The sequence below is a fragment of the Canis lupus genome, chromosome 16, assembly GCF_048164855.1.
Source record: "Canis lupus baileyi chromosome 16, mCanLup2.hap1, whole genome shotgun sequence".
NCBI lineage: Eukaryota > Metazoa > Chordata > Mammalia > Carnivora > Canidae > Canis > Canis lupus.
Genome location: NC_132853.1, coordinates 60006716 through 60019568, shown reverse-complemented (window position 1 = coordinate 60019568; position 12853 = coordinate 60006716). Strand labels below are relative to the sequence as shown.

Genomic DNA, 12853 nt, shown 5'->3' with positions numbered 1-12853 from the left:
TGGCTGCATCCCATCATGCCCTCAGAGTGAAGGGCACGGAAGCCCCCTCTTAAGTGGGACCCCCCCATCCCTCTCCTTGTTGTTGTCTGCTCACTCCCCGGGGCACTGGGACTCCAAGCCGGCTGCCCTCCTGGAAGTACGCCACTCCCTCACCCCAAGGGGTCTGAGGCCGCCTCAGTGAGTGAGCCCACGAGGGTCTGTCCCACCGGAAGGGGACAGGACACTGCCCCCCTGCACCCTGCTACAGGCAGCTGCCCAGAGGTGATGGCGGAGCCCCGCCGGGCGCACCGAGAACCTTTGCCTGTCCCCGCGTCCCCAGCCCCATGGGGTGTTGCCCCAGCAGGCGCCCTTGAGTGAATGCCCTGGTAGGGGCAAGGGCCTTGTTTCAGGGATGCTAGAGTACAGGAGCCACACTTTAACGCACCCAGGTGTTCCCATGGACCCCACGCCACACGGCAGCAGACCATGCAGGCATCGACTTTAATAGGGGGCTGACCTGTTTGGGGGGCTGGGAGGGTCCCCTTTCTGTTCTTGTTGGGAGGGACGTGTCACTGGGATTGTCTGAAACCAAGATGAACCGTCAACTAGGGAGCCGCGACCACCCTCTACAGCCTCTGCCCCACAGCTGATGACTCAGAGACGGCGGGTCAGAGAGCCCGGGGTGCTCGGCAGGGTCCCAGGCAGCGGGGCCGCGGCCACTAGAGCAGTCCCCGTCAGCACCTCCGGGGACTCCAGTGAGACCGCTGGCTCCCCGGGACGTCCCTCTGTGGTGTGGCCGCCTCTGCATGCACAGCCGCACGTGATGGGGACTGGTCGGGGCTCCTGCAGCCACCAACCCAGCAGGGGTACGTCCTCCCCGACCGGCCCGATGCCCCAGAACGCCGACACAGAAGAGGAGAGGTTTCCAGCCCTGAACCAACGTGGAAACTGGGCAGGTCAGGAAGCCAGGCCAAGGCAGGGACTCTTCCACTGTGCTGCCGGGCTGCCGTCGGGAGCAGCAGGGAGAAGCGAGGGAAGAAAGGGCAAGGAAGCTAGGCTCCACGCGCCCTCCAAACGAGAGAGCGGGCTGCAGAGAAGGCAGCCCGTGGAGCCTCGCGGGGCCAGAGACAGAAGTGTGCTGGCACCAGGAGCGTTGGGCCTGCCTGTGGCTGCGTGGGAACCACAGCATCAGAGCTGTGTTGGCCGGAGGGTCCAAATGTTGCCATTTAATCCAGAAATGAGAGCAAGACAGCAGCGCCAGGGCAACGCTCCGTAGAGTCATCCTGGTATCAAGCCCGGTGTGCGCCACGTTGCGCCGTCAGCACCTGACCGGCCTGGCCTGGCGCCGGTGTCCTGGGAGCCGGGTCAGGGCTGGCCACGCACCCAAACTCTGTGGGCCCCAGTCTCTGGGGAGTCCCTGCCAGTCCCACGCAAAGAGGCCAAGTTAGGAGGCTGCCACCAGGTCCACCTGCTTGGGCCTGGCCTTGATGGGGACTTTTTCTGTGGAGGAAAGAAAGAGGTTAAAAAAAAAAGAAAGAAAAGAAAGAGGTATTTGTCAAGTATACAAGACCCCACCAGCAGAACTTCCAGAGAAGGAGGGGAGGTGGCAAGGAGCCAGGTGCCAGGGCGGTGGGCTCTGGGCAGAGCCTGTGGGGCTGACAGGCAGTGCCAGCGAACAGAGCGGTCCAAGGCACTCAGGGGCCTGGCGTGAAGGAGGAACGCAGAGGGGCAGAGAGAAACGTGGAGAGGCCAGCAGCTACGCAGGGCCCCTGTGGAGAGCAGCACCACAGGGCCGCTCGGCCCAGGGCCCTGCTATTTAGAGGACAGCTCGTCCTGGGCTGGACACGGCCTTTTCCCAGCTCTGCCTGTGGGATACGCCTGTCTGAACGGGGTTAGGCTCTTAGAAGTGCCCCCCCACCCCAGAATCCAGGCCCAACCCTCCCGAGTTGGCCTCGGCAAGCTCACCTGCCCAGATCTCCCACCAAGCAGGAAGGGAAGGACCTTGCAGCTGGGGGATTTTGCTTTGTTCTAGAACTCACTGTTTTCCAAAGCACAGAACAAGCAGCGTACCTGGTTCCTTTGTGGGAAGGGGCTCCGAAGGAACCTCTGGGAGCTTTATCTGCTCCTGCAAGAAACAGAGGGTGGAGGCTGTAGACACAGCCTGAACAAGACCTCCCGTGCCACAGCTCCAGAGCGCCTCTGAGACTGGAATGACCCCAGGGGGCTTCCTTGGAGATCCCTCGTCAGACCCTGGACAGGCAGGAGCACAGGCTTTGAAACAGACCTCAGTCTAGCACAAACTCTAGTTATTTTAGGAACACCAGCTGCAAAGCCAGAGTGGTGTACTCACATGAAGCCCGATGCAGGTGCTCACCTAAGGCCAACGACCACAATGGGCAGAGGCCTCCTGGGGGTCCGATCCCCTGAGCGACCGTGCCCCGTCCTGGGGGTCCGATCCCCTGAGCGACCGTGCCCCGTCCTTACCTGAGTAATTGCATTCAGCTCCTCCAGGATGGCATCTTCATCCTCCTGAGTGAAGCTTCCTGCCAATAGTTCGTCTATTTGCTGCAAAAGGAGGAGCAGAGATGAGGACAGTGGCCAGGCTGGGGCAGGGGGTACAGTGGCCCCTTGTGGAGGAAGGAGACAGCCCGTGGCTCAAGGCCCTCCTCACTTGAGAGAAGGTGACCACCAGAGGCCTGGGGGGCACGGCCCTCGAGGGTGGTCGCTGGGCATGCCCAGGCGGCAGGTGCGCTCGCCAGCTGGTGGAAGGTGGGGCCCCGTGACCCAGCAACACCAAGCGACACCTACCCGCTGGTACTCCACGGCTTCCTGGGTCTCCTCCAGTATCCGCTCCACTTCTTCTATGGACATCACCTAATCAGTGCAGAGCGTGGGGGTCCCGTCAGTGAGGCACATAACCAACCCCCGAGGTAAGACCACCTGGACTGCAGGGCACAAGCCAGGCCACGTGGACACACAGCTCTGGTCCTTTCTGCCGTGGGCTGGGCCTGCGCACAGAGGCTCCAGGGCTGTCAAGACCCGTCTCTTCAGAAGCCTTGAGTGCACTGCTCAGACTCCTGCTGGCCTCTGCCGCAGGCCTTCGGGTACCCCAACCAACCCCAGCAGGTCCAGGTAGAAATAAGTAAAACGGCGTCAAAAACTTTCTCTGGGCAGCTGACTTGACTTCCTTTGGGTTCACAGTAGCTCCTTCGCTTGAGTGGCAGGCACAGCACCACAGGGACGGTCAGAAAACCTGGGAGGCCGTAGCGCCCCATGTAGCCCCTGCTGTCCACTCATCAGGAGATGGCCTCCCTGGGCCTCACCCTCCTTTTGCCACCCACCCCTATGCTGCTTCCTGGGACGAGGCTCTGGTCACCTCCTCCAGGAAGCCCTCCCAATGAGTTCATTACCCCGTTGGTGCACCCTCACCAGGCTTTTCTTCCAGTCCCTCGAGCATCTGCAGACCCAATTCATCGTCTCTGCCCATCACCCCATCCTCAGGCCAATACCCGAGTCTGTCTGCTCCCAACACCATCACCCTCTCCCACATTCCCGCCAGGCATGGACAGCTCCCGGCCGAGGTGTGAGCGCAGGAGCAAGCCCCGCCCCCCCTTTCTCTCTGCCCCCACCCTGCGAGGACCTACCTGGTGCATCTTCTTCAGGCACTCGTTTCCAATCTGCAGCCCTTCCACCACCTTCATTTCAATCTGGGTGAACTCAATGCTCTGGACCTGGGGAGACCGCAGCAGACCCGGCCGTCAGGGGTCCGCCTTCCCCACCCGCTCCCCACCGCTCCCGCTCGCCTACCATCGTTTCCAGGCTGCTGATCTGGTTCTCTGTCTTGTCCAGAAGCTGCTCCCGATACCGCTTCTTCTTAAGCAGCAGCTTGGCGCGGCTGCAGAGGGAACCCGAGCAGTGAGCCGGCAGCCGTAGCCGTTGGCCGGCCTTGCCCGGCGCTGACCAGCCTCCTGGGCCAGCCCACCCCCGGTGTGGAGCCTGTCCACGCGCAGCCTGCCCTGGGCCCCACTCACTCCTTCTTCCCGTCCCGCAGGAGCTGCCTCGCGATCTCCCGCTCCCTCTCCAGCTGCTGAGTGATCCTCTTCTGGTACTGCTTCAGCTTATCCCGCTGCTGCTTTAGTTGCTGCGAGAAAGCAGGCCGAGGTCAACAGCACGGCCGCCCCGCACCGGGCCCCGCGGACCACCCGGCACCCGGCCCGGCCAGCCTGGAGGTGCTCGGACTGCCGCCCCTGGCAGCACACCCACTGAACAGTTCTCCAAGGGGGCCGTGGGCACATGGCGCAGTATCTGGGCACGTCCGCGGCTGTCACGAGCCGGGTGCTGCTGGCCCCGTGGGTGGAGGCTGGGGATGCTGCTCAACGCCCTGTGATGCCCGGGATGGCCTCGACGCAGAGTGAGCCGGCCCCACCGTGCACGGTGCCGAGGTAGGGACCAATCTGCAGCCCTTCGCAGGGGGCTGATGCTCACAAGCGCATCTCTGCACGGCACTGCCATATCTGCTCTGGGGGCAGGCCAGGGTGCTGCCGGTGCCTCGAAGGTTCAGAGACAACATGGAAGGGCACCAGAAGGCACCATGCCCCCGGCCCCAGCGAGGGTTTGGGGCCTTCCGTCCCGGCTTCATTTGGGTAAACTGTTTGCGTGATCTCACCAAGCCCCTGGGACCCCCAGGTACTGTCCCAGAAAGGATGCATGGTCATTTACACATGCCAGTCAATGCTACCCTATTTTAGGCCATTCACGTCTCTTCCAAATTTCATTTTTGATGATGCTACGGTGAGCACCTGCAGCCACAGGGCATTTCTCATACATAGCATTATATCTTTAGGATCAATTGCTCTGAATTAATGAAATTAACTAAGTCGTGAGCTAGGTACATCCTTAAGACTCCGTATGGCTAGACACCACCCAGCAGTGTAGACGTGTCTGCAGGAGCCTGTTTGAGGGTCCCTCTACAGCACGTTCTCCCGAGGGCCTGGCCCTACTGCACCACGGGGCCTGTGGGTCAGGCTCTGTGATGGTGCCGCTTTCCTTGCTGCAGTGCAGGGTGCCCAGTCTCCTGGCCCCACGGCCCAGGGACAGCGTGGCCAGCCTGCCGCCCAGTCTTCTCAGCTCTGGCTGCCCTTCCTCCCCAGGACCTGGGCACCCACCCCCACCCCTCGGGCCACTGTCCCAGCTGGGTGCGCACAAAGTATCGAAGATGAGCCAAAGAAGCAGGTGTGGCCAGGCTGCCCCCCCACTGTAAAACAAGGAGTGTCGGCAGAGGGTCACAGGACGGACGTACACTGGGCTCGGAGCGTCTTAGGAAACCATCAGGCGGTAATTTGTTTTAATGTGTGCAAGCCTCGTTCCCCAAACTGAATCCCCAGCAAGTGGCAAGGCCTCCTCCAAGAGGAACCCAGAGGTGAGTCCTTAGGGGGAGACGACGCCCGCCTTGGGGGCTGCCCGGTGCCAGAGCAGCGACCAGCAGGGCCCGCTGCCCCCGATGCCCCCCTGCTGCCCCCGCCCGACTTCCCATCCGGCTCCCGCTCAGCACCCAACGCTGTTCAGATCTTTAGGGACAATTGTGCCTGATTCTCCTTCCTCTGGGGAACTTCAGCTAAGAACCCGTTATGACATAGGGCTTCTGAAGCCAAGGTGGGAAAAAAAATCGTCTGTCGCTTGAATTCGTTTCTCTCTTGGTGCAAAAATAACGGGTTTTCGTTGCAGGCAGCTTAGAAAAGACGACATGCGAAAAAGTCAACTCCGCTCGCACTTAGGACCCCTCCCCACCCCCCCGACTCTCCACCTGCCGCGTCACTTCACCCGACACCGGGTCTGTCCGCAGCAGCGAAGTTTTCTACCCGGGGCTCCGCGGACTCCGCGGGCGGGAGCAGCAGTGGGCGCGGGGCTCCGGGGGCGGGGCACGGGGGCGGGGCCTCCGCCAGGGGCGGGGCTCGGCGGGGCGGGGCCTCCACCGGGGCTCCCTCGGGCCGCGGCCCCCGCCCCCGCCCCCACCCCCAGCCCGGAGCGGAGCGGGACCCGGCGGGGCGCCCCCACCCCCACCCGGGACGCGGCCGGGACCTGCCCCCTGGAGCGCGCGCCCGCCTGCAGAGCAGGTGCGACCACGACGGCGCGGCCCCGGCCCCGGCCCCGGCCCCGGCCCCGGCCCGTCCAGCGCCCCCCCGGGCGCCTGCAGCGCGGGGCTCGAGCTCGGAGGCCGCCGCCCGGCCGCAGGAGCCCGCCCAGCCGCCGCGCCGCGGGCCCGCTCTCACCAGCACGGCCTTGTCCTGCTCGGTGACCCGGCTCTGCTTCTTGCGGCCGAACAGGTTGCCCATGGCGCCCCGGCCCGCGCCCCGCCCCCGCCGCCCTTCCGGCCTCCGTACTCGGGCCCCGCCCCCTACGGCGGCCGCGCGGGACCAGGCGCCGCGGAGGGCGACGCGCGCGGGCGATGACGTCCCCGGGTTCGAATCCGCCCCTGCGGCCTCGGCCACCGAGACACGAGGGCGCCGCCGAGGGATGCGCGCCGCGCGACCTCCAGGAGGCTCTGCAGGGCTCTCGGGCACGAAGGGGTCCCTGACGCCGCGGTCGGTGATGCTCTGTTCGGCCCGCGGCCTCCCCGCCGCCCCCGGGGCCGCACCTGACGGCTCCCTGTGCCCGGGCAGCCCCCGGCCCGGGCGCGGGGGGAGGGGCTCCGCGGGGCCTCGGGGCGCGGAGCATCACAGCCCCTGGCTCCCGGGACGCGCTGCGCTGCGACCCGCTCGGCCGCCCCCGGGGACCCCGTAAACCCCAGCCCCGGGCAGCCCCGCGGCCCCGGCACAGCAGCCCCTGCCTCGCCCCTGGGCCAGGTGCCCCCCGCGGCCCGGCCAGCCTCGGCGCCCACGGCCCGCTGGGGAAGCCCGGCCGGAGGGAGGCCGCACCCAGAGCCGGCGTCCTTCAGTGGGGACAAGTCACCGCGTCCCGGCGGAGCGGGTCCCGATGAGCCGACCGCCGCGGGTGCTGGCTGGGCCCCCAGGCTGCTCTGGGCTGTTCTGGGCTGTCCCGGGGTCCGTCGGCCGGTGGGCACTGAGCAGCCGTGGGCAGCGGCCCCGGTTAGGGGGCTCCGAGTTGCTGAGCCCGCGGCCTCATCCCGGCTGCCGAGGCCACTTGGCACCGGGCCACCAGCCGGGAGGCAGGAGAAAGTGCTCATGGGGGCGACCCAAGTCCGCTCTGGGCCACGAGGCCTGGAGTTCTGTCCGTGGTGCCGGCACCGCTCTAGGGCTGCCCCATACTTCATCCTGGACCCCGTGACTGGCCGGGGGTCCCCTAGGGGGCCGCAGCCGCCTGCCGGGGCAGGTCCAGCCTTGCTAGGACAGCGGGGGCCTGCCTGCGGCGACGCGCGGGTCCTGAGGCGAGAGCCAGAGCTGGTCAGTAGGAGAGGCCGCCCCTGAGCCGCGAGAGGCACCGGGCCGCGGAATCCACCGCCCGCCCCGTAGGCCTTTATGTCCAGCAGTAGCGATGCCCCGCGACCTCCAAGGCCAGGTCACGAGGCGACACAGCCCCATCTCTCCGGTTGCGCACTCTGGAACCCAGGTCCGAGGAGCCAGCCCTGCGAGCGCCGCCTGGAGACTGGGGTTTCTGCCGGGGGGCACAGGAGCTGGGACAGCTTTCCCCGCGGGCCCGGCCTCACAGTCGGAGCCACCAGCGCAGGGGTGAAGTGACACGATGGGGCGGCGGGCGATCTGAGGGCCCATCCTGCCCTCACTTCCAGCCACCCTGGACCCGACTCGGCCGGAGGAGACGTAGGACTCTGTTGGGGACATCGCGCCAAGCTGGATGATTCTGTCCACGGCCGGGGCCAGCATTCCCACACTGTGCACCTTGCTCGGGTCTAGGGGCCCGACCAGCTGTCACGTCCTCCACGGATGCTGGAGGTCCCAGCACGGTCCCTCGTGACTGCTGCTCCCACGAGCCCCTCCCTCATCTCTGGGCCCGGCCCCTCCGGGTCCCCAGGGGAAATCAGGGGACCCAGTTGTGATGGCAGCACCTCTACCGTCATCCCTGGCCCACAGACAGCTTCTCAAGCTTGTCTCGCCAAGGGCTGTCTCAGGGCCTCTGCAGGCTGGCGTGCTTCGGGGACACAGTGAGGGCCCCAGGGAGGGGGCCGCACCTGACAAGCTCGCACCGCGTCCTTATCTCCCTAAACCCCTGCCCTGCCCACCCGGGCGCCCCCCGTGGCTGCGGGTTTGAGCCAGCAAAGTCTCGGTATTCTCGGGGTGGGGTCCCGAGGACCACCAGTGTCCCGGTAGTGACTGCCCACGTGAGGGGCTGTCCCCGACAGGCAGGAGGGCCCCCGGGCTGGCAGCTGGCTTCGGGGCTTAGCTCGGGGACCCGGACGGGGACTGGGGGGGGCGGGGACAGGGATGGGGGTGGGGGGCACGGTCCATCCTCTCCATCTCCATCCTCAGCCGTCTCCAGGCTCCGAGCTGGCCGGGCGGGCGGACACCCGCCGCGGGCCGTAGTCCTTGCAGCGCGGGGCGAGGCTGGGGGAGCGCTTCCCGGACACCGCGTCCCGCCCAAGCACTAAGGTCTCCGGGAGGCCGCCAGCTTTTCTGATCTGGATCCGCCCTGGCCCTGAGAATGTAAAGATGTGATCTTGCCCCTGGGCGGTCAGAGGTCGCCAGTGGGCGCCGGCCCCCACGCTGTGTGCAGCTGCCGCTCGGGCTCCCAGAACCCGGCCTCGGGAGCACCTCGGCTGGCGGTCACAGACGCGCTTGGCCACGTTGGCGAGCACAAGTCGGCTGCCCAGCCCCTCGCAGGCTGCATGGTCTCTGGGGCCGCCGTGACAAATTGCCACAGACCGGGGGGCGGGAACCACAGAAACGCGTGGTCTCTAGGCCTGAAGGCGGGAAGGCAAGGTGTGGGCAGGGGCCCGAGGGGGTCGCCCTGGTCCGCTGGCGCCGTGGCTGGTCCTTGGCCTGTCCCTTGGCCTGTCCCTGCAGCCACCTGCCTCCGGCCGCCCTGTCTGCGCGGCTGTGTCCAGATTTTCCCACAAGGTCCCTGTCATACTGGATCAGGGCCCACCCAGGGGCCTCTTCTTATCTTGATTACCTCTGCAAGGGACCCTACTTCCAAGTTAGATGACGTCCAGAGGAACGGGGGTTAGGACTTCAATAGCTGCATTTCCAGGGGACGCAGTTCAACCCTCAACACAGCGATAAGGTCACCACTTCTTATAACCTATTCTGGGTTTCAGCCTTCGAGGCTCTCTCCTGGGGTTAGAGGCTATGGGAACCCCCGCATCAGCCTGCTTCACTCGGGGCACCTCTCGGCATTTCAAGCCCAAGGTGTGTAATGCAGGGTCAGTGCCTCTAAACCAGCGATGGGGTGGCAGGAATGAAGGCGGGGGGCCCATCACTGGATCTTGGGGACACCGAAACTCCGCAGCCCTAGGGAACGCGAGGTGTCGGAGAGGGCGGCCTCCGTCCCCGGCGTCCTGTCCCCTCTCACCTGCCGCGAGCCCCCCCCCCCGCCCCCGGGTGGCCTGCTGCCCCCAGCGGGCTTCGCTTCGTTTCAGGGGAAGCATGGAAAGTAGCCTGGAATCCCGATGTGGTGGCCCCCCGGGGGGCGCTGGTAGGAAAACACGGTCCTCGTGGGGGGCACCGGCAACAGGGCCGCTGGCGGCTCCCCCGAGTGACCCCAGGCCTTCTGGAGCAGGCGACAGAAGCTGCACCTGAGACGCGGGGAGCCGGCTGTGGGGACCACCTGGGACTCGGGGCCCCCGCGGTGCACCTGCTGCGCATCCTCCGGCCGCGCTCGGATTGGCCGCCCTCCGCGGGCCAATCGGCTGTGGCCGTGGGAGGGGCTGGAGACTGATTGGCTGAGCCTGGCTGCGGTGCGCGCAGCGGGCCAATCCGCGGCGGGAGGGCGGGGCCGCGGGGCGGGCGCTCCACGCACGTGCTCACCACCGTCCTGCCCGAGGCCCGTGGTCGTCGCACCTGCATGTGGGTCGTGGGTCCTGCGGGCGCCGAGCCGGGGTGGCGGGAGCGGTACAGGCGCAGCGCCGACGGGGCCCTAGGGCGTGTGAGGCGTTGCCAGGGGTCCTGGGCGTAGGGTGCAGGAGGCACAGCAGGAAACGGCGGGAAATGCGGGATGAGCCAAGGAATCTTCTGGAAGAAGTCAGAAGAATCTGGGCAAATTCCCAGGGACTGGGTGTGAGCCCAGGAGATGCTGGGGACCCAGGTCAGGGTGTTGGCCCGTGGACGCTGGAGCGGCCCTGGGGGTGGGCCTGTGGGGGCCCCGGGGCAGGCATCGTTGGGGGGACTGGGGAAGGGAAGCGGCTCTGAGAGGTCTGGACTGCAGGGGGGAGGCTGTGGCGGGAGGCCTGAGGGGCTGCAGGGGGTTGGCCCGAGAGGGGCTGCAGGGGGAGGCCCGGGAGGGGCTGCAGCGGGAGGGCCCAGGAGGGGCTGCAGGGGGGAGGCCCTGGGGAGGCCCGGCAGAGGCTTGGTTTGCAGGCCCCGCGGCAGCGGAGCCCCGGGACCGCAGCAGGGCAGGGGCCGAGACACGTCATTTGGGGCCTTGAGGGAGGAACGGACGCGGGCCGTGCGGGGCGGCGGGGCACCCACGTCCTTGCTGGAAGGTGGGCGGCGCTGCGCGCGGGCAGCGGCGAGCCCCGGGCGGCCACGCGGTGGCGCTGCAGGACAGCCTGGCGTCGGGGCGCTGCCTCCCCGCAGGGACCGCCGCCAGCCCCCGCGCCCCCCGCGCCCCCGCCCCTTCGCAGGCCAGCACCTGCCACCCAGGGGGCCGCGGGTCCAGGGGTCCTCGCAGGACGGCGGGGCCGCGTGGAGGGCTCCCTGGCCGGGTCCCTGCCCGGGGTGGGCAGCTGGGCGATGCCCTCGGCGTCCTGTCCGCGCCCGATCCCGCGCCGCGGCCGCCCGCCTGTCCACCCGCACTGGGTGCCTGCCACGTGCAGGCCCTGCTCTGGGTGCTGCCCGGGTCTGCGCCTGGGGGGGGTGGGTGCTGAAGACCGGGTCAGGGTGCCCTGATGGGGGCCGGGCACCGTGGGGCGGCGGGAGCTCTGGCCCCGGGGCAGGGCCGCGCTCACCTGGATTCGCTCAGGTGGCTCAGAGGCTCCCCGGGGGCAGGGCTGGGGCCGGGAACCCCCCGGGCGTCCTGGCGAGCGAGGCGCAGGGTGCAGGTGGCCTGGTGTCCCCGCGGCCTCATGCCCCCCCCCCACTGGCACAGACTTAGGAGAGCCCCCTCTCCGCCTGCGGGGCCAGATCCAGACCCAGACCCAGACCCAGACCCGCCGAAGCCATGCCCCAGCGTGAGCTCGCGCCTCTGTCTTGGGGTTTTGTGTTTCTTTAGGTGGAATCCACGTCACATAAATTCACCATTTTATTTTATTTTATTTATTTATTTATTTATTTATTTATTTAAATTTTTATTTATTTATGATAGTCACAGAGAGAGAGAGAGAGAGAGAGAGAGAGAAGCAGGCTCCATGCACCGGGAGCCCGACGTGGGATTCGATCCCGGGTCTCCAGGATCGCGCCCTGGGCCAAAGGCAGGCGCCAAACCGCTGCGCCACCCAGGGATCCCTAAATTCACCATTTTAAAGTGGACGATTCAGGGCATGTGGTGCCTTTGCGATGTTGCGCCACCGCGACGTCCCGCAGCTCCAGAACATTCTCGTCACCCCTGCCTGGCCCCGGGAACCACTGGTCTTGACACGGGTTCTGCGGGGCCGGGAGCCCGGATATTTCTCTTTTTTTAAGATTGTATTTATTTATTTTTTAAATTTTTATTTATTTGTGATAGTCACAGAGAGAGAGAGGCAGAGACACAGGCAGAGGGAGAAGCAGGCTCCATGCACCGGGAGCCCGACGTGGGACTCGATCCCGGGTCTCCAGGATCGCGCCCTGGGCCAAAGGCAGGCGCCAAACCGCTGTGCCACCCAGGGATCCCCAGCCCGGATATTTCGTAAAAGGACAGCACGTGGCCGCGCGCCTGTCCCCTCCCCCGGCCAGCCCAGCCCGTGGCAGGTTTGCCACTGGCTTCGTGCGGTCAGACCTCGGCCTGTGTACCGGGTGCCTGGGGACTGCGTCCCGGCTGTGGCGAGGAGCGCTGCTGAGAACGGTGGAGCCTGGGCCCCGCGGGGCATCTGTCCCCCTCTGGGCCCGGGGCTCCCACGTCCTGTGCTCCCCGAGGTTTCGAGCCGAGCGCGCTGCTCTGCTCCCTGCGGTCCTGCCGCCCTGGCGGTGGCCTGTGTGGGTTCCGGGCCCCAGCGGGCGTGGGGTGGCACCTGTTTGCGCTTTCCTAGACACTAATGACGCCGAGCCTCTCGCTAATGTCCGCTGAGCCGTGAGAGGGCTGTGTTCTCGGCAGTCAAGCCTTCCCGGCGCACGGTTTGCACACTTTCTGCAGAACCGTCGTCCGTAGCTTGTCTTCCCTGCATCTTGGAAAATGTATTTGATGCACAAACCGTGTCACTCAGTCAAGTCTGACCGCCTCCTCTTCCGCTGCAGGTGTCTCCGGTGCCCCTGCAAACCCCCGGGCCTGACGACTCCCCGTGTGTCTTCCCCACGAGCCTGGCGGGTTCAGTTCTTGTGTTTGTGCCCCGACCCCAAAGTTGGTTCTCGCGGGCGGTGGGAGCTGAGAGGGCCCCTGCACTCGGCTTCTGGGGCTTGCACGCCCAGCTGTCCCCCGCCTTTAGCCCGATGGGGGGGGGGGCGTCTGCCTCGGTGCAAGGCGAGTGCTGGAGGCCTTGGCGCTCAGCTCGGGGTGGGGGGCGCTCTGGGCCCCCCTCCCCTGCCAGGCAGCCCAGCCTCGCGCCAGCAGCACCATTTGGATCATCGTAGCTTCGTAGGAAGTTGTGAAACAGGGAGATTCGAGCCCCCCA

The 12853-nt window shown here is 66.6% G+C and overlaps 1 protein-coding gene across 1 annotated transcript; it reads right to left on the bottom strand.

Annotated features, from left to right (window-relative positions):
• Nucleotides 1–461: 461 nt before the first annotated feature.
• On the bottom strand, nt 462–6357 carry CHMP6 (charged multivesicular body protein 6). The gene is made up of 8 exons (XM_072781937.1): nt 6249–6357; nt 4011–4120; nt 3787–3874; nt 3624–3710; nt 2788–2853; nt 2464–2544; nt 2050–2104; nt 462–1479 (listed from the first exon to the last, which is right to left on the bottom strand). The coding sequence occupies exons 1-8, from the start codon at nt 6309–6311 to the stop codon at nt 1424–1426; spliced, it is 606 nt and encodes a 201-aa protein (XP_072638038.1). The 5' UTR covers nt 6312–6357; the 3' UTR covers nt 462–1423.
• Nucleotides 6358–12853: the final 6496 nt, after the last annotated feature.

Excerpts from the sequence above, each read along its gene's own strand:
- CHMP6 (XM_072781937.1), bottom strand. The coding sequence starts at position 6,311 with ATGGGCAACCTGTTCGGCCGCAAGAAGCAGAGCCGGGTCACCGAGCAG. Across the intron at positions 4,121-6,248 it reads AGCAGGACAAGGCCGTGCTG|CAACTAAAGCAGCAGCGGGA; the intron begins GTGAGAGCGGGC and ends GCTTTCTCGCAG. Across the intron at positions 3,875-4,010 it reads CTGCGGGACGGGAAGAAGGA|CCGCGCCAAGCTGCTGCTTA; the intron begins GTGAGTGGGGCC and ends TTCCCTCTGCAG.